Source organism: Pinus tabuliformis, chromosome X, assembly GCF_031772625.1.
Source record: "Pinus tabuliformis cultivar Carrire ecotype Pingquan chromosome X, CPIR1, whole genome shotgun sequence".
NCBI classification, from domain to species: Eukaryota; Viridiplantae; Streptophyta; class Pinopsida; order Pinales; family Pinaceae; genus Pinus; species Pinus tabuliformis.
This window is the reverse complement of record NC_142308.1, coordinates 845,754,306-845,781,630: the sequence shown is the minus strand read 5'-3', so window position 1 is coordinate 845,781,630 and position 27,325 is coordinate 845,754,306. Positions and strand designations below refer to the sequence as shown.

The 27,325-nt window shown below is 39.4% G+C and overlaps 1 protein-coding gene across 1 annotated transcript in view; it reads left to right on the top strand.

The window, feature by feature from the left end:
• LOC149142394 (Prolyl oligopeptidase family protein) overlaps positions 1 to 27,000 on the top strand; it is a 320,206-nt gene extending 293,206 nt beyond the window's left edge. Inside the window, exons 8-11 of the mRNA XM_089453124.1 lie at positions 21,638 to 22,059; positions 25,379 to 25,595; positions 25,746 to 25,936; positions 26,250 to 27,000. Coding sequence (XP_089309250.1) covers positions 21,638 to 22,059; positions 25,379 to 25,595; positions 25,746 to 25,936; positions 26,250 to 26,427 — 1,008 coding nt within the window. The 3' untranslated portion in view covers positions 26,428 to 27,000. The remainder of the gene's footprint in view (positions 1 to 21,637; positions 22,060 to 25,378; positions 25,596 to 25,745; positions 25,937 to 26,249) is intronic.
• The last annotated feature ends 325 nt before the right edge of the window (positions 27,001 to 27,325 follow it).

The following is a 27,325-nucleotide window of genomic DNA, read 5'->3' as shown; positions in this document are numbered from 1 at the left end:
TTTTATATGGATTTTACACCTCTCAGAAAGAGGAATCCAACAAAAATATTAGCCTCTTAATCTGAGCATCAGAACATGGAGTTTGGACCTAGTTGTCCAAATTTAACACTCCCTCTCAACTAGGGAGAACTCCATCTATTAGTGCAATTAACATCGTGAGTTATCCCGCCGAAACTTGCTTTGCTGGCTTCTTTATTTCAGAACAGAAGTGGGTCAGTCACAAAGACATCATTCCCTGACTGACATAATCAGTCCAGAGGTCCCAGAGCTCACAAATCTTGATCCCAGATCAAGTGGTTGGACCATGCCATCCTAGATAGAGAGTACGGCAATCTCTGATGCGTCCATCAGTCTTTGCTAATAGTCTCTAGCTTTTCCACACCTCATTGGCCAAATGAGAGGTACTTCCCATGAGCCCTGAACTCAATGGGTAGGATGCATACGGGGCACAGATTAAATGAGTGGTGAACCAGCTCAATAATCACAAGGGTGGGGCAGAAGCATTATGAGTGCTTATAGCTCCGATAAGCTATCCCCAAAGCCCCCCAGAGCTCCCAGAGCTCATCGTCCAACAGGACCCACATCATAGGGTCTTTCCACGACACCAAGACTCTCACGGAAGGTTAGGAACTTGACCTTCCCCAGGGGCTTAGTGAGAATATCCGCGACCTGCTCATCAGTTCCTATATGATCGAGCCTTACGGCACCTCACTGTACCATATCCCGGATAAAGTGGTACCTGATATCAATATGCTTGGATCGGTCGTGGAACACAGGATTCTCAGTCATACGAATCCCACTCTGATTATCACAGAGTATTACAGTGGTATCTAGCACATGTTGGAACAGCTCACTAAAGAGCTTCCTCAACCAAACTGCTTCACAACAGGCCATACTAGCAGCAATGTATTCGGCCTCCGCGGTGCTCAAAGCCACCGACTTCTGCTTCCTGCTCATCCATGAGATCGAAGCAGAACCAAGATTGAAACAGCATCCAGATGTGCTCTTACGATCCACCACACTGCCAGCCCAATCGGCATCAGTATATCCCCGGAGTATCACACTCCCGGCAGTGTATCTCAACCCATGGTTTATCGTGCCCCGAAGATATCTCAGAAGATTCTTGGCACCAACCCAGTGAAAATGATGAGGCTCAACCATCTGTTGACTCAAAGTATTCACTGCAAAACATATGTCCGGACGGGTGTTCACTAAGAACATCAAAGCTCCTATGAGTTGATGATACTCAGTAGGATTGGCCAAGATAGGCCCTGCAGCGCTGCCACTCAACTTCTTAAAGTTGAGTTCCATTGGTGTCGACACGGACTTACAGTCCACCATCCCAAATCTTTCCAGAAGCTTCACAATATACTTTCCTTGAGGAAGGAAAATCTCTCCAGGTCTCTGCCAGACCTCCAGGCCTAGGAAATAGTGCATCAGTCCTAGGTCTTTCATCTCGAACTCAGCAGCAAGCTCCCTCTTACATTGATGAATGAGAGGGTCATCACCTGTCAGGAAGAGGTCGTCCACATACAGCACTAGAATGAGAGGCTTTCCTTCCTCAACCTTAAAGTAAAGGTTTGGATCAGCATTGCTTCGAGTGAAGCCCAGCTTCATCAAGTAACTATCCATCCTCTCATACCAAGCTCAGGGTGCTTGCTTTAACCCATAGAGGGCTTTCTTCAACCTGCAGACATAAGTGTCTCAATCTTGAACTTCAAATCCCAGAGGTTGTTCTACATACACCTCTTCCTTTATTGCACCATGCAGAAAAGCGGTCTTGACATCCATCTGATGAAGACTCCATCCTTGCGTAGCAGCAAGGGCTATGATGGATCGGATGGTGGTATATCGAGCCACAGGTGCAAATATATCGTCATAGTCAATTCCTTCCTTTTGAGAGAAGCCACGGGCAACAAATCTTGCCTTAAACTTTTCAGCACTCCCATCAGATCCATGTTTAATCTTGTAGAGCCATTTAGCGGTGACAACAGATTTGTCCTTCGGTCTCGGGACCACATCTCAGACATCATTCTTCATAATAGCCTCATATTCTTCATGCATAGCATCCTTCCAGACTTGATGCTTGATGGCTTCCTCAAAAGATCCAGGTTCAGATTGTATAATAGTACTCATGGCAGCTAGATACCCTTGGTATCTACACGGCTTCTTGCTTTCTCGGAATGTTCCCCTTGGGGCAGCATGACCCTCAGCATCTTCGAGGGTGTCCCTGAGCCATGATGGCCTCTTTCCTAGAGAAGGGGAAGGATCAATAGGGTCCATTGGCCCTTCAACATCAGGCATAGTCTCATCCTGGGGTTCTTCCAGATTTCCAGGTCTTTCTTCATGGTTTTCTTCAGATCTAGGAAGATCTACTACTTTCTTCAGGGAAGCATCTTCGTCAAAAGTGACATCATGGCTTATCTCTACTTCCCTTTGACCAGGTACATAGACTCTATATGCCTTAGAAGTCTCACTGTAGCCCACAAACATTCCTTTCTTCCCAGTAGCATCCAGCTTACTTCTGTTTTCTTTCGGCACATGAAAATAGACAGGACATCCAAAAATTCTAAAATGTGAGACATCAGGTTTCTTACCAGAGAAAACCTCTTCGGGAGTTTTGGAGTCCAAAGCGGAATGAGGGCATCGGTTTTGAATGTACACAGCAGTATTTGCAGCTTCTCCCCACAGAAACTTTGGAAGACCCTGGTCACATAGCATGGCGCGGGCAGCTTCCACAATAGTCCTATTCTTGCGTTCAGCAACACCATTCTGTTCAGGAGTATATGCAGTGGTAGTCTCCCTCTTAATGCCAGCTTCTCTGCAAAAGTCTTTGAACTCATTTGACTCATATTCAGTGCCATTGTCAGTCCTCAAAATCTTGATCTTCTTTCCGGTCATATTTTCCACCAAGGCTTTGAAGGTACGGAACCACATGAAAGCCTCATCCTTCTTTTTCAAGAAGTATATCCAGGTTTTGCGAGAGAAGTCATCAGTAAATGTCATATAGTAAGAACATCCCCCCAGGGATGTTACAGGCAACATACCGGAAAGATCAGAATGGACCAGTTGCAATATCTCAGATGTCTTTGTGACACTTGAGGGGAAAGGTCCCCTTGTATGTTTTCCTTCAGCACAGCCCTTACATACACCTTTGTGATTATTTCCAAAATCAGGCATCCCTGTCACCACCTTCCTTGCTTCGGGAAGAGCCTTGTAATGAAGGTGTCCAAATCTCATAAGCACATAAAGACTTTAAACTTCATTCTTCATTATACCATATCTAAAATATTCAAATACATTTAAACCAAAACAGCAACTGCAACTTCCACATGTATGGGAGGGGCAACTCCCAAAACGAGTCTGCCCCAATAATATTTATTATGTTTATTCCAGAAACACAACACATCAAGTGTGCCAGGCAACCCTCGGCCACACTTAACAATAATACAGAACAGGCCACCGCCTTTTTACATATACAACTGTGCACGTTCACCCGATTTCTGCACAACCCGTGTATAAAACCGAGACCACAACCTGTGTTATTCTGCAGTCTTCTGTCCACGTGACAGTCAACTAACGAAGCTGCGTAATACTGCAGATCTCTGTCCACGTGGCAGTCTGCTAATAACCTGCACCGGTTCTTTACGTTACACCGTATAACGCTGTTCATGGAACAGCCCTCTGATGGAACGCTTCACCGTTATCATAACCTGACAGCCCGTGGTTCCACGTGTAAACTCCTGCGCACCAGTCCAGGAACAAGCCTCCACGTGATCACCTGAATGCTCACAGGTCTGCACCCTTAATGCGTTCAACTGCGGTCCGAATTCACCAAGCCAGAACTCGACAATCTGCCGGTATATATCACTCTCTGCACTTTTTATCCGAGCCCACCGACGCTCATGTAACCTGCATAGAATATACCGGAACCGTTGCTCGAACTCTAAACTCGAACCGTGATAATCTGCCGTGTATCTTCAGTCTCCTGCGCTGTTACCTGAGTATAACAGAAACTCATGTGAACCTGCACTGTAATACACCCAGATCGCTGTTTGAATCCGTGCCTTCAGCCGACCTTTCAATCTTCAAGACTGCGCAATCTTTGCTCTCTTGAACGCATGAAGGATCTGTTGTTTGCCCACGCAATCCTGTTCATCGAATTATCCTCCAAACCACCGTTAATCTTCACTGACTTCAAGCATAACCTTTACGCATTCTTTCAGCAATGCTCACGAACAGTACGCATTAGAACTGCGCTGTTATTCCCTTGAATTCCCGAGCTCAGAGACACCGTCTTCTGTCCCATCGAATCCCAAGCGAGAACTCTATGCGACCACCGCATGAATTCTGCGCATTAGAACTGCGCCCTACTCTTGAGATCCGAAGACGGAGTGTTCGATGATTGCTATAGATAGAGTTTGTCTTCACCTCAGCTCTGATACCATGAAAAGTTTTGTAGATGTTCTATGCTAAGAGCAATTTCACTTTTCTCACAACAATCATACAAGTAGATAAGCAAAATGCAGATAGAACATATAAGCAGATCCTACAGAAGACAAATCAGAAACAAGAAAAATGTATGTGTTCGTTTCGGCGGTCAACAGGATGCTTCAACCAGCAAAGTCTCCTTTGGTCAGCCAGCCCAGCATGTGTCACAACAACCCTCCAACCAGTAGATGAGTCAACCCAAGTCAGTTCTACAAAAGTCAACGCTGTCCTGAAAAGTCAACGCAGGGGCAGTAAGCTAAAAGTCAATGCAGTAGCAAAGCGGTCAACCCTTTGACCTCGATTTTTGTGCCACGTAGTACGGCCTTCAAAAATCGAACCTCCCACAAGTTTTCAGCTTGTTTGGACCAAGCGTTGACCAAAGTCAACGCTGGTCAAACTTCTGCGAAACCCTAGCAGCAGAAAACCTTCTTCGTCCTTCCCACGTGTGGCTGAAATTCGTCCTCAAGGTAGCTCGTACTTTTTTAGGATGAGAGAGGAAGATGTGAGTTGTGTTGTGATCAAATTCTCTCCAACTTTTCCTGTATATATATCCATCAATGAGGGTGTGTGACACATCTGTTGGGCATGTGAGCCTACATTACAAAACTGGCTGACCTTGCACATATAATTTATTAAGAATAATAAATTCAAAATATAAGTTCTGCTCATCGGATTAAGACTATTTTTATATGGATTTTACACCTCTCAGAAAGAGGAATCCAACAAAAATATTAGCCTCTTAATCTGAGCATCAGAACATGGAGTTTGGACCTAGTTGTCCAAATTTAACAGTTATGAATATAATTCATAACAGGTAAATAAAATAAATGTAAATATCAAATAATCAAATATTGATTATGTTAAATAGTCATTAAGTTAAGTGAAAAGGCATGTCTAAAAGACATGCTCAGTCACAAAAGGACAACTACTTAGGTAGATATATGCGGGTTCTCATTGTAACATTCATCACTTGTACAATTTTATATATAATAAATTATTATTTACAAAATACCTCTTGTTTATTTTTACATTAAAGTCAACAAGCTATTAGTTTGGATGCTTTCAGTGGTATCAGAGCTGTTAGTGTCAGTCTTTGCAACCTTCCTCCAGTGATCAAACATGCTCTTACAAAGTGATTTTAAGGTGTCAAGGTCAAATTTTGTCATTTCAGTGAGTTTTCAAGCAAAATTTGGTCACTAGGTATTAGGTCTAGGGTTTGCTTTTACTCCTTCCAAAGTTGTCGAAATGTCAGTCCATGTCACTATTCAGATGAGTGTGCCATCATTCAGAGGGTTGTCATTATCATGTCAAGTTCCATTGGGTCATTTTATGCCTTGTTCATGCTTCAATTGTGGCTAGGTAAAATTCATTTCCCTCTCCTAAGGTTTTGTAGCACTGTTTGGGATCCATGTGGCTTTATGTTTTTGATGGTGTGCTTCTCTAAGTAATTGTAAGTTCATTAGGGTTATGCGTATCATTTTCTTGTCTTTTCTTTTGAATTTGAACAAATGAGTGATTAAGGTGGAATCCATTAACTGTTATGCTCTGCCTTTGAATTTGTTTAAATTTCCATGTTTTCATCTGTTTAAGGAGAATTCTTGAGACTCTCTTGCTCTCCTTAGCTCCTCACCAGTCCGATCTATTCATTCACTCAATTTAAAGCATCAAAACGATTGCCTTCCTTGCCCCAATCAGAACTCTGCAGAAACTGTGCCTCATCCCCGAGCCCAATTTGCCTTTCCCTGTTTCCAACACAAAACCCCCAAAAACTCAAATCAAACCCTTGTACTTAACACCTAGCCTAAAATTAGCTTTTATTTCAGTCATCTTGAGCCCTATCGCTTGTCTTTTGCTGAGATCGACCCGGAGAGAGCTCTCTCCTGTCCTTGTAGGGCTAGCTATGAGGCTGAGCGTGGTTTGATGTGGACCTAGAACCTTGTCTTTTCAGCCTGAGGCAAATCTAGGCTATACCATAGTGGCGACCATACTGGGGAAGAAAATGGTTTGCTTGTTGATGTCATTTGTTTTATAGCTACAGACGGAGCCTGAAGTTATGCCAAGTAGGTTTCGAAACGCTTTTGCTCTGCATTAGCGGAAGTAGATAAACGTTGCTTCAGTCAATTTCCGGTCTAGCTTATAAACGTGACATCTAACTTGTTAATTGCCCCAGTACATGTATCAAGTTCAGATCTGATTGTTGATGGTGGACAATAATCAGACATAAGAAGGCTAAAATCATTCACCTGGCGACTCCATTCACTGAAAAATCCAGAAATCAATGCTTCTTGGAACAGGTTGCAAGAAGATATGCTCCCATGAGCCGAGATCACATTCCAGGTTTTTCAAATAAAATTCCCAAGGTATATTGGCAAAAGAATTTGCCTATGTTTAAAGATGATGATAGGAAGGATGCTGCCTTACATCTGGTTAGATTTCACATACATATTCGCAAGTTGAAGGTTGATTTTCCTGAAAATTGCTTGATGAAGATATTCATGGCCACTCTGGAAGGTGAAGCCTGATCTTGGTATGAAAGTTTGTCGCCTGCTTGTATTTACTGTTTGAAGGATTTTCATGCCATGTTCTTTGAAAGGTATAAAGAATCTTATCCATCATTAAATTTAGTTCAGAACTGTTGCAAACATGCTTATAGTTTTATTGAAAGCCTTGAGAAATATTATGAAGATGATGACTTCATGGATGATGAGATCATGGAAGCCTTGTACGAGAATCCATTTCAGCAACATGAAGAGAACCTAGAGGATTCCCATCAAGATGCTCAGGAAGCTTTGCAGCAGGATCAAGATCTTGGTACAATGGAAAATGATGAAATAGAAGGTTTTGTTTCAGATCTGTCCATAGAGGAAGATGATATGCAGGGAAGTCAAGTTTCGATTTCAGAAGGTGATAAAGTCAAGTCAGCTATTTCAGATCTAGATTCAGATAGTGACGATCAAGAATACCTTGTGCTGAATTCCATGAAGGAGAGCTCTGCTATTGAGATCGTTCTCAGTTCATTAGAACACAGCCTTCATGAGGAGGTAATTCAGTCATTTGATGAAAAACAGAATGAGATCTTTGTTCGAGTAAGTGAAAAATCTTCTTTCAATAACTCAGTGATAAATGATAATTTGATTGCCATGTCATATGAAGATGATCAACAATGTTTCCAAATTTCAGAAGATCAGGACTGTCATTCAGGTTTGTCATGTTTTGAAATGTTATTTCAAGAAGATAGTAATCGCTTGAGCAAAACAAAACAGAAAGTATTATCTCCCCTGTCTGAAGATGAGATAGATCAACTCTTGAAAGGTCATGTTATAGCCCAAGCTAAAGCAGATTTGCAGTGCACACATGGTCAAGAAAGTGTTGGTGAAACTTCTTCCTCTTTTGAAAATGATGACGGTCTTGTAATCAGTTTTATAGATCAGCAAACAGATAATATTTTCTTTCACAAAGATGATAAGGTTGTCATGTTTGATGATCTTGAAGATTGTTTTCTGTTTAAGAATGACCTAGACCATGAAGTTGAGGAATATGAGCTTGAGAGAGACAATATGCTAGAATTTCTCACGGTCAAGGAATTTACAGCGAACACTCAAATCGCAGAAGCTTATATTTCTCTGTGCCTTCCTATCACTCAGCAACCAATGGTTCTTTCAGATCAGAATGAAGGGAGTATTTGTATTTTTGCTGCTGGATCTCAGGACAAGCTAGTTCTTCAGAATTTTCAAGATCCTTTCGGCATTCTTTTGCAAGCACCTGAGAATATGAATATTGGTTGGTTCGTTATCATAAGCCTTGGTTTCAGTGGTTATTGTGAGTTGCCTACAGGTTCATCGTTCCGCCTGCTCGAGAAAAGTGAGAGAAGAAATTTGGTATGTAGCCATCTGCTGGATTGGTTACATTGGAAAGCTCATTACACATGATTGTACATATTTCATTAGTATGCAGGTGGTTGTCATCATGATTTGAAGCCCTCAAATCTCGATGATCTGCTGCCATTCAAAAAGCTTTGTAAGTACTTGTTTCAGTTGAGTAAGTCATGAGTCATTTTTTCTTTTAGTTAGTTCAGTATTGAGTCGGTTTCAGTCAAGTTTCAGTCAATAAATGAGTCAAAAGTCTTGTGTCAGTTTGTCAAATTATCGATTCCATAGCCCAATGGACGAAGGCACTGTCTATCTCTCCCAGAGATCTGCCGTTCTTGGCACCTCCAAGGAGCTACTATCCCCATTGGAGCCAATGTTAGTGTCAGTCTTTGCAGCCTTCCTCCAATGATCAAACATGCTCTTACAAAGTGATTTTAAGGTGTCAAGGTCAAATTTTGTCATTTCAATGAGTCTTCAAGCAAAATTTGGGCATTAGGTATTAGGTCTAGGGTTTGCTTTTACTCCTTCCAAAGTTGTCCAAATGTCGGTCCATGTCACCATTCAGATGAGTGTGCCATCATTCAGAGGGTTGTCATTATCATGTCAAGTTCCACTGGGTCATTTTATGCCTTGTTCATGCTTCAGTTGTGCCTAGGTAAAATTCATTTCCCTCTCCTAGGGTTTTGTAGCACTGTTTGGGATCCATGTGGCTTTATGTTTTTTATGGTGTGCTTCTCTAAGTAATTGTAAGTTCATTAGTGTTATGTGTATCATTTTCCTGTCTTTTCTTCTGAATTTGAACAAATAAGTGATTAAGGTGGAATCCATTAACTGTTATGCTCTGCCTTTGAATTTGTTTAAATTTCCATGTTTTCATCTGTTTAAAGAGAATTCTTGAGACTCTCTTGCTCTCCTTAGCTACTCACCAGTCCGATCTTTTCATTCACTCAATTTAAAGCATCAAAACGATTGCCTTCCTTGCCCCAATCAGAACTCTGCAGAAACTGTGCCTCATCCCCAAGCCCAATTTGCCTTTCCCTGTTTCCAACACAAAACCCCCAAAAACTCAAATCAAACCCTTGTACTTCACACCTAGCCTAAAATTAGCTTTTATTTCAGTCATCTCGAGCCCTATCGCTTGTCTTTTGCCGAGATTGACTCGGAGAAAGCCCTCTCTTGTCCTCATAGGGCTAGCTACGAGGCTGAGCGTGGTTTGTTGTGGACCTAGAACCTTGTCTTTTTAGCTTGAGGCAAATCTAGGCTCTAACAAGAGCCATGGCACACGATATAATCATGCGGGTCTTTGAACGTTGTTTGCCGCACAATGTGCCATTACGTTCATGTCCTGAATGCGTTGAGCAGTTTAGTAAAATTCAAGAAGAATTTCAACATTTAGAAAAATCATTTGCAGAAGTTAAAGCATGTCGAAAGGAAATCGATAATAAGGAAGATAATAGCGACAGTGAAGAAACGAAACAAGGCGAAGCAGGAAAAGAAGATGAAGCATTAGATGATTATAATGTTGAAGATGAAGATGTTGCAAAAAATGATCAAGATGATGATTCCGATGAAGATGATATAAATCAAGATGAGGATTATCTTGAGAAACAAGATGTACAATATCATAACAATGAAGAAGATGTTGTCAATGAAAAATTGCCATCCATGACCCCAGAGCAAGAGCAGGGTGTTGTAGATATTGACAATGAAAGGATATTAGATTTATCCTTGTTGAAAGAAGATGTCAATGAAAAGCTGCCATCGGTGGATGTTGAGAAAAAACAGGTTTCTGAAGATAATTATGAAGATGACATATTTGGAAAAGGAAAAGTGGATTATGGGAATTCTTGGTTATCACCCGAGGAGAAGAAAAAGTTGTAGAGACGGGCTTGAGGAAGCTGAAAATTTAAGTCAGAGAAAAACAGTTTTGTTGTTGGATTCTGCTGGTGGAAAGGTTTCAATTGCTACTGAAGATGATATTCATGAAGACGTTAAGCAAACAAATGCGTCTCCCCATGTTGCAAATAGAGAGAATTTCCAAAAATCCCATGGAGAGCCAAGTCCAAACATAAAAACATGGCCAGTTTATATTGATGTTGGCAAATCTCCACAACGCATTGACTCTAGAAGTAAGAGAATATCGAGCATCATGAAAATTTGGAGTGGAATAGTACAACATGATTTTTGCGACTTGTACTCTTCAACAGGAAGGGCTATATTAGATGCTTTTGATATTGGCATACCAAAAAATGATACAGTAAAGCTATTCCCCCCGCTATATGTTCAAAGCAAAGATGATGATAAAATTACTGAATATTGTGAGGGAAGAAGAGAAATCTAGGTCTTGAAATCGAGTTTGGTCTTGCTGAAGAATTGGATTGGTCGAAATGATCATATTAGCATAGTTCAACTATGTCAAAAACTTGGTGTTGGTGAAGGAGGATTCTATCAACCTAGTTATGTCGGCAATATAAAAATGCATTTGTGGACGATGTGCCTTGGTCACAATTGGGATCCAAAATCGATATCGCAGGGACAAATTCGTCACTATTATAACACAGTGCCACCACGTATTCCTGCGGAGATTGTTCCTTTGGTTTGCAGAGCTATTGATGAATCTCATAATGCACTCGAAAGGAACAAAAGAATTAAAGGAGCAAATATTTTGCCATACAAGGATTCTAATGTTTGCATTGTTAATTTCTACAAGGAAACTGACAGATTGGGGTTACAACAAGACAAGGATGAAAGTAGGAGAAGCTTCGATAGAGGGCTACCAAGGGTGTCCTTTTCTGTTGGTGACTATGCAGAGTTTCTCTGTGGAACAGAAAGGGATATAGTTAAAGAAAAAAATCTTATTGGAATCTGGAGACGTGAGTGCCGATTCGTTTTTCATGAACTTGACCAAACAAATGCCCCCTGACACCCGACACTGCTCATTCTGCCCTATACCGTGTCGTTTCCCTGACACAAACCCATCCTTTGACCGACCAATTCCTTGTTTCATAGCCAACTGTGTCCAACATGTAAAGACATCGAAACAGTTAACACTCATGGGCCAAAGCTACAAGGCTACACCGTTGAATTGCGTCCATGCTGTGTGCCCCCGACCACTCCGACAACTCGGCCCCAATCGTCAAAACTGTCGTCTGCTATAAACGTTCATTGCCGCATAAAAAATCGAGACCGCTACTCCATCGTGCCTCCCATTCCATTGTTCCGATATGTTAAAACAACTTTGTCTCCTTCCCTGTCATCAAGCGTGCGATATGTTAAAACAACATTGTCTCCTTCCCTACCATCAAGCGGTGTGTGGTCGAAAGGTCAATAGGTTTGGCAACGATTCGACGTAGAGCGTTGTACAGTGGTTCGTCAATGATTCATGTATGTACAACAGGTGGGCTCGATATATATATTTGGATGGACGTGCAGTGGAATTTTTTTTACATATATATAACATATACAAATTAATATATAAAGTTATATCTATAACTATTATATAATTTATAATAATTATATATGTATTTATAAAAAAATATATATTATTTTAAAAAAATTAGAGTTATTAAAAAAAATTAAGAGTTATTAAAAAGAAAATAGAGTTTAAAAAAATCGATAACCCAGGATTCAAGACAGTGTTACCAAGTGAATTATACAGGCAGAGGTGCCAATGGCATCGAGTTACATATGCTGAGATGACAAATGCAAACTGAAAGAAACTGCTGACAATAAGCTTTGAGGACAAAGCTTCTGAAGGAAGGGGTTATGTTATGAATATAATTCATAACAAGTAAATAAAATAAATGTAAATATTAAATAATCAAATATTGATTATGTTAAATAGTCATTAAGTTAAGTGAAAAGGCATGTCTAACAGACATGCCCAGTCACGAAAGGACACCTGCTTAGTTATATATATGTGGTTCCTCATTGTAACATTCATCACTTGTACAATTTTATAATAAATTATTATTTACAAAATACCTCTTGTGTATTTTTACATTAAAGTCAACAAGCTATCAGTTTTGATGCTTCAGACTTCTTTGACAATTAGACTTTATGACAATTTCCTAGAAGCACACAATTGGTGCTTGAATATAACGAATAAGGTTCGTATACTCAGAGGAATGCTCTGATACCAATGTAACGAACAAAGTTCGTATACGCAACGGAAATCTTCAGAATACTTCAAAGACAAAGACATGCATTGTAGGACAAGTAATTTTGTATTGAATATTATATAAAAGAATTGATGTGGTGATTACAATGAAGGTGAGGGCTTGCTTATTTACCCTAGGTAGGTACCTCTTCACTAATGGCTATGTCCTTAGGGACATACCTTTTCATTAACTAGTTACTAATTAACCATTATTTATTATTATTATTGTTTTACCTCATTTATATTAGTTTATATATATATTTTTATTCATAGCATTTCCTTCCTCTTCAAAAAGCTTTGTCCTCAAAGCTTAATGATGAAAGGACTTGATCTCTTTTCCTTAGATGAAAATATTTTCATCTTTGAACTTTCATCTTCATTGATACAAGATGATATGATGCTCTGAGTGATAGACAAAATTGTTGGACTGAGAATAGATCGGACCATCCTAGATTAATCTTTTGTGGAATCTTTTGATCACTTGAAATTTGCAATGAATTGTTATCATCAAACTGGATTCTACAAACTTCAATATTCTTTGGAACATAATGTTGTTTTTTTTGTCCTGAGTGGTGAAAATCGTAATTTTTGGAAAAAATCGCGATTTTTTCGCCATGGCAATTTAATCAACGATTTTTTCATTTTGAAAAAATTGCCAAAAAAATCACAAAAATCGTCGAAAAATCGTGGATGCTTTAGATACTTAAAAATTTGAAAACAATTGGTTTTTTTTTTACATTTTTTTAATGTTGCCTATGTTTTGCCGATTTTTATCGATTTTTTCCTGATTTTTATGATTTTTTCCGATTTTTTACCCTTGCCAATTTAATCCTGATTGTGATGTTTGCAACATTGGTTCTAAGTGGTACCGGTACATGGATTGATTGGATAGTCTGCTCTTGGGATTCAAATGTCGATAAGGAGTTCTTCTGGTTGGACTTCCCTTATCATGTTAGTGGTAGTTCCCTTCTCCCTTCAGGCGTTGTTGTTGTTGAGTTGGCATCATCATTTCGAATGTCCATCATTTGAGCTGTAACTTCTAAATATGTTTTAACTTCTTTTGGTTTCTCATCCTCTTGAGTTGTGATATTAACTAGATCGATATTTATTGCTTTATCTTCAACTTGGACCGAAATCACTGGAAACTTCAATACTTCTCCTTGAAGTTGTTTTAACTTGTCATTTATTGACTTCTTGTCACTTTTAAGCTTCTTAATTTGCGTAAGTAGGGCTTGGTTATGATTCCTTAGACCTAAAAGTTCGTCATTTTCTTAATCGTTGACTTTGTCCTTAGTATCTTTCTCTTTATTTTTGATTTGTTTTAATAACCTTTGATTCAAAGTTTTTAAATGCGAATTTTCTTCTTTCTTCGACAGATTCTCGTTGAATTTTTCCTTAGAACTTTTGTTCTCTTGCTTTAATTTTTGCTTCTTAATCTTAGACTTTTTCATCCGTTCAAGTAATTTTTTATTATGGTCTCTTAGGCACAAAATCTCGTCATTACTTTCTGTTGATTTTTCATGAAATCGATCTTCAAGATCTTTACATTTCTTCTCTGATGCTTTGTTCTTTTGTTGAAGTTTTGTGATTTCTTCCTTTAATCGTTTTATTTGCATCTGCTCATTGTCTTGATGTTCTTTTGAACTAAATAATCTTCCACATTTTGGACAACCCAAATTGCACTTTTAAGTTTTTCTTTAATATATGTATATCCAATTTCATTTAGACAACATCGACACTTAGTCCAAAATATTGATTGTTGTGCGGAACTCATCTTCCCTTCTTTCTTTGCTTTGTTGATATTTTTATGTCAACGATCACTAGCCCTTTGAATATATATATATATTTTTAATAATTCTTTGCACTTTTTTTTTTTGCTATTTATTAAATTACCCTTTGGAACTTATTATTCCTTCAATAACTTCCCTGCGACCTCGGCGCCCCCACCCCCCCTTTTTTTTAAATATTTGTCTTTTGTCAGCATAACTAAACTATACCTGCAAGTTAGTCCATTAAGTAGAAATTATAGGCTAAAGTTAAGGAAAGAAAGCATAGAAAAATCAATCCAAGACATAAGAGAGAATATTTTTCGAAATGTGGTTTCTTATTGCATAGTATAGATTATCTCACAATCAACAACAATTACTAGAGTAGAGGCTAGCCTTTTATAATTTTTTCCCAAATGGCTAGTTTGACTTCCACTAGAAAATAATATTTACTAGTTATTCACAAGTTGGACTCTTAGTGATTTTTCAATAAAATATTACATTAAATCCATGACTTTTCCCACTAAGGGGTTGAATTGACTCTCACAACCCAAGAAAGTTCAATGTTCCCCTAGCAAAGGATCTGTAAGTCATCAAGATGAAGAATAATAGACATGGTTGCTCCAACTGTTGATTTTTGTAGCATTTGATGTGTTCTAGCCTCGAGATTTTGCAAAGAGGCTAAGACACATGCATTCTCCAAGACCCAGAAATCGTTTGGGAAAATTCCACGTAGAGATGGTTTGATTAAAATAATTAATAATTTTTAATGTATTCCTAAGTCAGCTTAGGAAATGTGATTAACTAAAGGGTATTAATTAAATCTGGTGCGAATCTTCTAGAAGAAGACGAGGATCAACTCCCAATTAATCTTGGACCTTGATTGTGTTTTAATCTTGGTCGTTGGTGTTCCAACGAGAGATTATAAGAAGGAGCTTGATGGGCACTTGGAGAACACATCGAGATAGTGAGATCTAGAGATCGAATTTCTCAAGAGTATCAGCATTGAGTTACCGAAGAGAGATCGAGTGATCTTCTTGCTGTGAGGGGCAGGGATAGTAGACTGGAGGGGATTTTTCCTATCTCAGTGAGTGCAAGCCAGTGAAGGCATCGAAAGGTTCAGAGAGGCAACGTAGTGCCACACAGAGGTAGCACAATGCTTCAGAGGGAGTCCACAATTTTCCTGGGAGCAGTCGAGATCTAGTGCCAGAAATCGGGGTGTAAGACTGAAGGGCCAGAGAATTAGGTTGCAATTAGCAAATCGATTAGCTGGAAGGGTGATGCATCGCCTAGAAGCTGTGACGTATGCAGAGACTGTGCAGAGGCAGCGTGGGGCTAGCCATCCAGAGCCTTGATCATAGTTGGATCGCCAATGACTGTGTGAGAATATTTCTCACTACCTCTTTGCCATTTTATTCTCTGTATCAGATTGCCAGTTTGGGCATCTAAAAGTTTGTACTTAGATTACTACTGCATAATAATAAAACCCTCAATTGCTACACCGATTTTCCCCAAGTTGGGTTTTTCCAGGGACATTGGTCCAAAAACAACGGTGTAATTGTGTTTGTGTTTATTTCTCTCCTGTGCAGCGTTTTGTTTCCGCAGTGTTTTATGTTGTGAAGGCTGTAGTAGATTTATTTCGATGTTTATTGTGTAACACTATAAATAATTTGATTCATAAATTAAGTAGGTAGAATTTAATTAGTTGTTGTAGTAGTAATTAGGGTCACTGAATTTTCATGTGGTATCAAAGCACAGATAGAAGCCAGAGAGCTCAGTAGTAGAAAGGAAGAAGGAGGTTTGAATTTTTGCGTAAGCAGCCATTCGAAAACCTCAGGGGCAGCGTATTTCCTTGGCTAGGAGGGTCAGTTTTTCGTGGAAATTTTACTTCTCTGAGTGAGTCGACAAAGAAAAAAAATTTCTAGATCAAAGAGTACCAAAGGCAGAGGGAGTAGCAACAGTTTTCTTGCAGAGCAGATCTTCAACCGGGATGCAAATTTTGCAACCGTTTGCTTGTGCAAATAGCGTCAGGAGCGAGGAAGAGCACACACTGAGGGAATTCTTTCCTCAGCGGACTTCTAGCCAAGAAGTTCGAATTTTCATAGTAGAGCAGCAATAGTTGTGTGAAGAATTTCTCACTCCAGAAGGGAGTGCGAATAGCTGGGCAGCAGTCGCGCAAAGGAGAAGAGGAGGAATTCGACATTTTCTGAGAGATGGCATTAACTGGGTTGAGAGATCAAGATCGGTTGGATGGAGCCTCCAACTATGTGATCTGGAAGGCTAGAATTTCCTGCCTTCTAGATGAGCATGATCTCAAAACTTATATCGACAGTGTGGTAGTTGTACCCGCATATGTAGATCTGCTTAAGAAATACAAGAAGGAGATGGCAAAAGCTAAGAGGTTGATTCTCGATGGGGTTTGAGATCATGTGGTATCTCACATAGTTGGTAAAGATACTGCCGGACAAATGTGGGAAGCACTGGCTACGTTGTATGAAGGGTCTTCCGAGCAGCGGAAGATGTATCTTGAGGAGAAGTTGAGATGCACGAGGATGCAGAAAGGGGAGCGTATAGATCCCTTCCTTACGAGGCTTCAGGATGTTTGGGATCAACTGGGTTCAGTAGGGTCAGTGCCCTAGCCTACAGAGTTTGTACGGTTAGCTCTAAACTTCGTTTTCGAAGAATGTCAAGTTTTCATCCAGAGTATCTGGGTAGAGAGAAACTGCCAGATTGGGAACGTATGTGGGTTGATCTGCAGCAAGAGGAGATGAGGCTAGATCTGGTAATGAGCACCATCAATGGTGCTAGCAGCAGCAGTGGGACGAAGCAAGTATAGGAAGAGGAAGATGTGGTCCTCGCATCTAAGGGGCAACTGGAGCAACGCAGGAGGAAGGACATTTCCAATATCAAGTGGTTTAGGTGTGGTGACTTGGCCACTACAACACTCAGTGTCCTCTCATAAAGAAGGACAAAGGGGAGAAGTAGGATCAGTAGGCTGCATCTACTGAGATTGACAGGCTGTCCTCCAAACTAGAGGAAGAGTTTGCCATGATCATCGAGTTACCTCCAGGGTTGAGTTGGGGTGATTTGGAGTTGTATCCTGAGAGAGCTACAGGATGCGTAGGATTATTGAGGAGGCCCACCTCATGAATCAACACCTTGCTATGGGAGCCCAAGTCATGCAATAGCAGGATGGATCAATGGCAGTTGGTGCAGTCACGTGCTAGAGTGACAGATGTAGTAGCTAGTAGCGGTCAGAGATTGAGCAATGCAGAGCAGAGTTGGGAGCAGTGCAGTTGGCACAGAGTAGAGTCAACAACAACACAAAGGCTTCAGTGACAGAGCAGAGTCTAGCAGCAGTCAGGACTCAGGTGACAGATGCATCATACTGACCACAGTTGGTTCAGTAATTTTGGATGCTTTTCTGTTGCAGTTGCAGCAACAACAGTTGGAGAAGGTTGCAGTGCAAATGTAGTGTTGGCAACAGTTCAACTGTGTCAGCAGCAACACCGATGTAGCAATCAGAGTTGTGCAGTAGATGGGCAACAAAGCCAGACAACAGCAGCGCAACAGGAGATGGTGCAAAGACAAAGTGATGCTTCAATGGGTTGCAACACTAGTGCACATTCCTCGCTAAGAGGGAGCGTTGATTTCTATAGCATCAGATGTACTCTAGCCTTGAGATTTTGCAGAGAGGCTAAGACACATGCATTTCCCAAGACCCATAAATCATTTGGGAAAATTCCACGTAAAGATAATTTAATTAAAATAATTAATCATTTTTAATGTATACCTAAGTCTAAACTTAGGAAATGTGATTAATTAAAGGGTATTAATTAAATCTAGTGCGAATCTTCTAGAAGAAGATGAGGATCAACTCCCAATTAATCTTAGCCCTTGATTATGTTTTAATCTTGGTCGTTGGTGCTCCAACAAGAGATTATAAGAAGGAGCTTGATGGGCACTTGGAGAACACACCGAGATAGTGAGATCTAGAGATTGAATTTCTCAAGAGTAGCAACGTTGAGTTGTCAGAGAGAGATCGAGTGATCTTCTTGCAGTGAGGGGCAGGGATAGTAGATGGGAGGGGATTTTTCCAGTCCCGGTGAGTGCAAGGCACTGAAGGCATCAAGAGGTTCAAAGAGGCAACATAGAGCCAGGCCGAGGCAGCACAGTGCTTCAGAGGGAGTCTGCAATTTTCCTGGGAGCAATAGAGATCTAGTGCCGGAAGTCGGGGGTGTGAGACCGAAGGGCCAAAGAGTCGAGTTGCAATCAACAAATCAATCAACAGGAAGGGTGACACAGCTCCTAGAAGTTGTGACGCACACAAAGACTGCGTGGGGCTAGCCATCCAGAGGTTGGATCGAAGTTGAATCGCTAGTGACAGTGTGAGAATATTTCTCACTACCTCTTTGCCAATTTATTCTCTGTATCAAATTGCTAGTTTGGGCGTCTAAAGATTTGTACTCATATTACTACTGCATAATAATAAAACCCTCAGTTGCTGCACTGATTTTTCCAAGTTGGGTTTTTCTGGGGACATTGGTCCAAAAACAACAGTGTAATTGTGTGTGTGTTTATTTCTCTCCTGTGCAATATTTTGTTTCCGTAGTATTTTATGTTGTGAAGGCTGCAGTAGATTTATTTCGATGTTTACTGTGTAACACTGTAAATAACTTGATTCAGAAATTGAAAAGTAGGTGAAATTTAATCAATTGTTGCAGTAGTAATTCGGGTCACCGAATTTTCACACCAGCATTCACCTTGGAATTCGACTTGTCTTGGAAATGAAGTTAATCACCTTGAAGGTTTGTAACTTTGTACCAATTGTAGAACACTAATTACTTGTTTTATAACTACTATTTTTTGAACCTTATCCTCATAATCTTGGAAATAGTAACCTCCAACAACTATATTGACCTTTCCAAAAGCTATTTGTGAATTTTCTTGACTTTTTGATGCATTTCCAAGTCAAACTTCCATCTCATCAAGATTTGTAATGACCTAGCCCACATGGCCAAGCATTCCATAGTATTTTGTTGCTCTTTACCACATAATGCCATATCATATGTTGAATTACCCTAGAGGTACAAGGCATTGCTTGGTCAAACCTTTGAGAACTTGATGAAACCTTGGATCTTCAATGCCTTTTAGGATAACTGTTTTTTTGAGACATGAGTTTTGTTCTTCTTGGCGAATAGATCACGTTGGACATAATGCATGTCCAAACTGATGCAAGGATTTAGTTGTTTTGTCTCTCAAAAGTTGTGCACCCCCGTTGATTGCCTTTGATCGACCATAACTTGAGAATGCCTCAGAATGCCTCATCAGAATGGAAAAGTCTCACGTGGCATGTCATCCTTTCACTGAGGCCTACAATCCAGGACCCTATTGAATTTTTGACTTTCAAGTGTCAAGACCACTTTGCATTGGGAAGTGTCAACTGCCTTGGGATGTGTGAAAGTGTTGTGAACCGTGAGAATTCCATGTTTGAGAAATATTTGATGGATATGACATCAAAGGCAAGGTCACTTACAAACCCTATATACTCATAACCATGTGGAAGGACATATGTGCACTTGACATGTGTTGGACTAGCTCCTACATTAGTGATCACCACCACAAAAGGAAGGCTCCTCTAAAACCATGAGTCCACATATAAGCTCACCTAAGGACCTCCAATCCTATCCAAGACGAAAGGGACCCGAAGTGACCCCAAAGGGACCGGCCATGGTCCAACCATAACAAGACTAATTCAACATGACAGAGTCTAGGATGCCTACAGGGTCTTACATGGTTGTTACATGGCTCTGACTTGTGGCCTTAGGCTTACAATGGTGTTTAAGAATGCTGCAATGAATATATAGGTACCCTTATTTAGAAGGGGGTAACAGGTGGGATGTTGTCTACATATGTAACAAACCTAGGTTTATTTCTGCATTATGGGACAACAAAGAGGAGTGTAGTCAGCTTGTATTTTTCAGCCATATTGTACTCTTCCACATTCAGAACAGCCTCACATTTCAGTCCTGTTATGATCCCATTCACCCCATAGACACTAATCTTTAGTCCTCCAATCCACTTTATTCCTGCAACTTTTTTAAACATGTTTTGCTGGAAACTACAGTTCACATCACCTTGCACTTCATAGCTTTAATTTCCGGCAACTGTAATTAGAGAAGCCTCCCATGAGCAGAAGAGGAGCTGGCCTGAACGGCTGAGGAGGGTTGGCGATGTGACAGTGGCCAACCTCCTAGTTACTCAATTCTATCTTCTTGGTGCTTGTGGCTGTCAGACAATCAGGATGACACATTGAGCAGTAACACAACCAATAGTGGTCTATCATCCAACTCAATCTTTAATCCATACTAGAATGCCCTTTAGAACATTAAAGAAAGTACATAAATACAAAAAACGGTTAATGTACCTCATAATAGATAACCCACCTTCATTGGATGAGCAAACTAGGTGAATGAATGCATTTACTGGAGAGTGGATGAGAGACATTTGAGGCTGGCTATCTTTGGATCATGATAGGATTTTGGCTGATAGGCTGAAACACCAGGAGAAAAAATTTCTCGTAGGGATTATATTCAGCACTGTCCCTGAGTGAACTTGTTTTTCTTTAAATTACATATATAGAAATAAGACTTGTAGGAAAATTATCTGTTCTATGTATATAATCAGAATATAGCTTGGTTGGGTTGAAATAAATACAAAAGAATCTAGGTGTGAATTTAGTGTTTATATGGCCTGGACTAAGGAAAACTTGAACTCAGACATGCATGGAATCTATTATTATTTTATGCTACAGCTCTTTTTCAATATGGATTCTGCTTGACACAAATTTAGAGTGAACTGTTAAACACCATGATGAGTGTACATTTTAAGTTCACCATTTCTAAAATGTTACATGAACCAAATAAAAGAGTAGTTAATTTCTGTGTTCAGTCTTTTTTTTTCTATACATTGATTGTGTATGGAACAAGATTGTATTTGAATCATGACTAGACTTATCGAGCTTCCAGACTGCAACATATTCGTGGAAAGACATAGTAATTGTTGTCAGGACATTATAATAAATAATAACATACTTTTATTTCTAATTGACTTCTGTCCCATTTCAATCCTTTCAAACTCACTTTCAGGTATAAACATAGCAAGAATGAAGTATATTCGAATATGCATTGCAATACAATGGGAACAATGTTTGATTTTCTGACATAATTAAGGGAAACTTTAGACAAGTAAATTTCTTCCAAACTAGTTTTGTGTACATGTCTTTTTATTCTTAAAATGTTTGAGATGCATTACTGCTATTAATTCAAAACTTTTTTCCTCTATTCTTGCAGATGCCTGATGCTGTGGTTGACTACAACTTATCAAGCAGAGAGTGGGTTATTGTCGAGCAAGAAGATGTGCGGGGAGAAAGAACTCAATTCTTATATGGGAGTGCTTCATCTAGAAACAGGAGTACGAAAGGTTTAGATTCGCCAAAATCAGTTAATAAATTTGTAAATAGAGTAGAAGATGCCCATGAGAGCTGGAATGATCTGTCCGAATTTTATGCATGCGAACAGCGAGATGTATGTTCCATGGATCATGCTTATGTTCCTCTAACAATTGTTTATTCACGGAAAATTAAGAAAGATGGGCAAAACCCTGGCATATTGCATGGGCATGGTGCATATGGTGAGGTCTTAGACAAACGATGGCGTAGTGATCTTAAGAGCTTGCTTGATCGTGGCTGGGTTATTGCCTTTGCTGATGTCAGGTGATCTGTTTGGATTTTTTATTTATTAAATTGCTTCTCATGTTAAGATGCTAGTCAGTTGAAAATTATGTAGGCACTCATTTCTTTGCATTTAGACTCCCCTTATTGGTGATTGAAGATGAGAGTAAGAAATCTTCTTCATAGTCTTTCTTTATTATTGTAGAAAGGTTCCCCACCTGGATTCTGGTCACAATAATATTCTTTTATTGTTCATGTGTACATTTAGAATTCTGTTACCTGCTTTCTTAACTGCAATTTCTGTATATTCAACTACAATTTCACAGTGAAACTTTCATCAGTGCACAAGTAGCTTCTATGATGTTTGATTTGATTATTAAGGGCATAGACATGCTAAAAAGTATACTAGGCTTTAGCTTTGGAAATAACCTTTAGTTGGCCACGGTGAACTGGTTGTTACTACGACTTGAGATTCTTACATGTATAATGCCTTGTGGAAGGACTGTTAATAGTTGGTGTGCCAATAGTTATTATCTAGAATACTGGTAATGAGTGCAATGATTTTAGTAGCTGGCTTAGTTGGACGGAAATTGTAGTAATTATTTCGGGAGTTGGTTTAGTTGTGTTTTAGCTGTAATGACGTTTGCTATGTCATTGGGGAGCACCAAGTGTAAGTACCCCACCTATGATTATGTATTAATATCCAAAGCCAGTAGGGAAATCACAAGTGGCTATTCACAGGAACAAACACCACAGAGAATTAGCACACATAGATCAAAGACCGAGACACCAAAATATACATGGTGAAAATTTCAAAAAAGAGGAACATACATGGAACAACAGAAAATCTTTTCTTGAAGCTCAAGAAAAGGCATACATCCAGTACAATACTCTCTCATACGACTGTCACAGAAATGACTTTCCATGATATTAAATAGAGATCATGCACCAATGAAGTTAAAGGACAAATATCAAGCGTTATTACTTATGAAGTATAGGACTTGTTACCCCTCTTTCGAGCAGGGGTACCTATAGTAAATTTTGGGTGAACAGAGCAGTTTGTGGTGTGGCATTGCCCTCCTCTATGGTCTGGTTGCATTCTGGTTTCTTGGGAACTTTTATTCTTCCAAAGGTAATTCACATTGTTCGAGGCACTTTGCATATATCCACATACTGGTCACAGCTGCCAAGGCAGTTTTGGGCTATTGATGGACCTTCCTTATGCATGCCACGGGGAAGATCCTTGAACACAGTCCTATTTGACATTATATGTGCTGATTTGTTCTTATTTTGAGGGCCGATTTGCACTTACAGCACATGTGGCAGCAAATTGGGGTACTTTGGATTAATGTTGTGAACATCGGCATCGGGATAAAATCGGCAAGAATCTGGAAAACCAAAAAATTGTAAAAATTGAGAAAATATCACTAAAAATCTGGAAACATTGGCAAAATTAAGATATCACCAAAATATCACTAAAAATTGGCAAACATCAGCTGGGGAAAAAATTACTGTTTTGCGATAAAATGGGGCTGTTATTGGGATGTTTGCAACACTGCTTTGGACGACTTGGAAAGGCTATATGGGTGATGTGTCACTATCGTAGTATGCCTGGGATAATGTGGATGTAGCTTGGACAAAACATCTTGAAGAATAGTGAGCTCAAATGGGGATTAACTGTATTATATTTTGACATCACTTGGCTGGGTGGGGGTTTTATGACTTGAATTTTGACTTGTACAAGCATTCCCCATGCTTCATGGGATGCCTTGACTCAAGGAATGACCATGGGCCTTCATTTTGAGTGATTTTTCGAGGTGTTTGACTACTCTATCACTTGGTTTCTGGTGCTGTTATGACAATGCCACCCCTATTGATGGAGTCTTCATGAGGTCGCTGATGGTTGTACTAGAAAGGGAAGGGCGTTCAAGACTTTTGGACTTGAAGACACTTACCATGCTTTGAGGGTTGACCCTGGACCATCTACAACAGCTTTAGACCATTTTGAAGGCTTGACGTGGCAGCTTCAACCACTTTGTGTCTTCTTGGGTGGTTGACTGCCTTTGTGGGACATTGATCCATCAAATCATTGTACATGTGGCTGGGCCTCTTTATTTTTATGATGTGATATATTACTTAATTTTAGGAGTGGGTTAGATATAGTTTTATTAGGATAGTTCTAAGGAATTAAATCAAGTAATCATATTTTATTGTAAAGGGAGTAGCTCTCACTCTATAAATAGAGGAGAGCTTCCCCATTTGTACTCATGGTTGGATTGTGAAAGCACTCCTCTCCTTGGAGCTTAATGGAAATATCTTTCTGGAGCATTTTTGTTGTTAAGCTCTTATCTACGTAGTGAATGTTTTTTACCTAGAAGCTGTTCTTTCATGGCTATTTCTTTTACATTATTAAAGGCGTTATTGTGATTGTTCAAGACTACCACAAGGTTACTAAAGTTGATCCATTGAGGGACTACATAGTCACATGGAAGGAGGACATTGAGAGGCTCTTCTCACTTGCTCTCCTTGTTGGTTTGGGGTAGGTTTTAATCCTTTGGCTAGGCCATGCTCCAAAGTTCCTTGGCAAAGGCTTTGATCCTTTTTCATGCCATAAGCAATTTTGTGGTTGAAGGCCTTCCTCATGGCGGGATCCTTTCTAGTGGAGCCATGATTTCATGATTTTTCCTTGATTTGCAGACATTAATTTACCTATTGGTTCAAACCTCTTGCCCTAATCCACAAACACTGGATGAGCGACTTAAGACAGTTTCAGTCTGCAGATTTCCACAGTAAGAGTTCATATTGTTGACTGTGTAGAGAAAATGAAATGACTGACATTTCAGGTGGACACTCCACCTATCATCAGGGACACATGAAGCTCTTAGTGAGAATGAAGAGTGCAAGGCCAAGTTAAATAGGATTAGGGATAACGGTCAGAACGAACAGAATGGAATAGTCAAAATAGGTAAAATTTAATTTAATATAATTAGGGTTAACGGTCAGAATGAAGAGAATGGAATGATTAGAGTGCCATTTTTGGGCTATTTCTCCTAGAGCCGATTGGCTGTTGTGCTTTTTCTGATAAAACAGGTGTTTGCATAACATTTCATTTTATTAAAAATATTTGAAAGTTAGTGTGCTGATTTTGTTATTGAAGTATTCATTTTTCCATTTGTGGTAATTGGTGTGGCCAACGTGGAGTTCCTTGATGGCATTCCTCTCCATTGTTTCCTGCAGACATACATGTATAGATTATAGATTGTGATATCAGATGTTTTTGTTGTTTTCTGAAGTTCAAAGTGCAATTAAATGATTTGTCATACTTTTGGGATTTCTAATTATGAATTATTGTCATCAATAGGGGTGGTGGCGGTGGAGGGAAGAGCTGGCATCATGATGGCAGAGCATTAAAGAAGTGTAATTCCATCCATGATTATATTGCTTGTGCTAAGTTTCTTGTTGAAGAAAAATACGTACAAAGTTCTAAGCTTGCTGCTTGGGGATATAGTGCGGGTGGGCTTTTGGTTGGTGCAGCCATAAATGTCTGCCCAGACTTATTCAGTGTTGCGATTTTAAAAGTATACATGTTTTCCTTTCAATTTCTTGTTTTAGGATCTGTGTATGGTATTCCTTCATGTGTGCAGGATCTTAAATCAATTGTCTATAAAACTTAAAGAAATTTACTCTTTTTTTTTTGTCCTGATATTTCCTACTCGTTGATCTGGTAGGTTCCTTTCTTGGATGCTTGCAATACACTGCTAGATCCAATCATACCACTTCATCGTAGTGATTATGATGAGTTTGGGAATCCAGAGAATCGTGAAGACTTTGAAAATATTCAACGTTTCTCTCCATATGAAAATATTCAGAAAGGAGTCACATATCCTGCTGTGCTTATAATTTCATCTTTCAAAACAAGGTATTATCTCTTAATTCTTGTAAGACTACATTTTTTCTTTTTCTAAATTTTGATAATATCACATAGGAATCATCCTTTCCATTTTGATAGTGTCATAAGAACTGCTGAACATTATTGGGAGTGCAAACATAGATATTTTTTTTTCTCAAATTTTAAACAATTTTTTTTCTGAAATTACAATTTGTTTGTACATTTTAAATGTAGGTATGGAATGGTGAAAGGAAGTATGCGTGATGACTGAATTTACTGATTGTAAATTTCTTATTTCATTCAAAGATTTTCAAAAAATTCTGACTGTGGATTTGAATGTCAGATTTGGAGTTTGGGAAGCTGCGAAATGGGTTTCTAAAGTTCGAGAATACACAAACAAGGACCCTTTACGCCCAGTACTGTTGAATGTTATCGCAGGCATTGTAGAGGAAAATCGATATCTACAGTGTAAGGAGACAGCTATGGAGATTGCTTTTTTGATCAAAATGATGGACACATAGAAGCTATTTAACATTAGCACCATATGCTATCATCTGGTGAACGATACCATAAAAAGGGTTGGATGCTTTTCAAATTCTCCCTTACTGCTAGTTATTCAGGCAGAGATTATGGTCCACGGGATAACAGCGACACTTTCTTCGACAACTTGGGAACACTGCATGCTGAAGGATGTGCATCCAGATTCCAGAGCCACACTCTATAATCTTTTGTGGCCAGTGAACTTATCATTTGCTGAGCCACATGGCAGGCATTCTTGATTTTAGAAATCCAGTCTGGTGAATTGGACTTCTCCACTTTCTCTTAGCATGAATAATAAATCTTCATCTCAATCTAACTTGTAGAGTGCTATTCTTTGATCTAACTGGTAGTAGACATAATAATAATTCCTTTTCTGCATATGTATTGTGAATGTTATAGATACAGACTTCATGTATGGCATCCAACATTATTTTGGCCATTATGAGTAGTGGACGCATGATGATAGACAGAATACCAATTCTGTGGGGGTAGTTGGGAATGGTTAATTTTGTAATGTTATATTATTAATTATTAACATCAAATTTGCAACAAAATGGAATTTTTGTCTTCACAATTAGGCTGAGCGTAAGCCGATGCTAGTCCCAATGTTGGATGGAAGAACAAACTGCCCACCAGTGGGATGCTATCACTAGGATGGTGCAAAGCTTGGTCGAGCTTGGATGCCCCTTGGAATAGTTTAATCCACCCAAGGGTGGCTCCCATCCTCAACCCCTCCCCATGAAGTTCGAACTTGAGACATGGTGGGGCTAAACCCCACACAAACTAACTGGTATACACCTCATGAGTAAGAAAATGGAAAATATTACTTCTCTGTGAAACATCTCACGTTGACAACTCTGTAGTTGTATTGTAAGTATA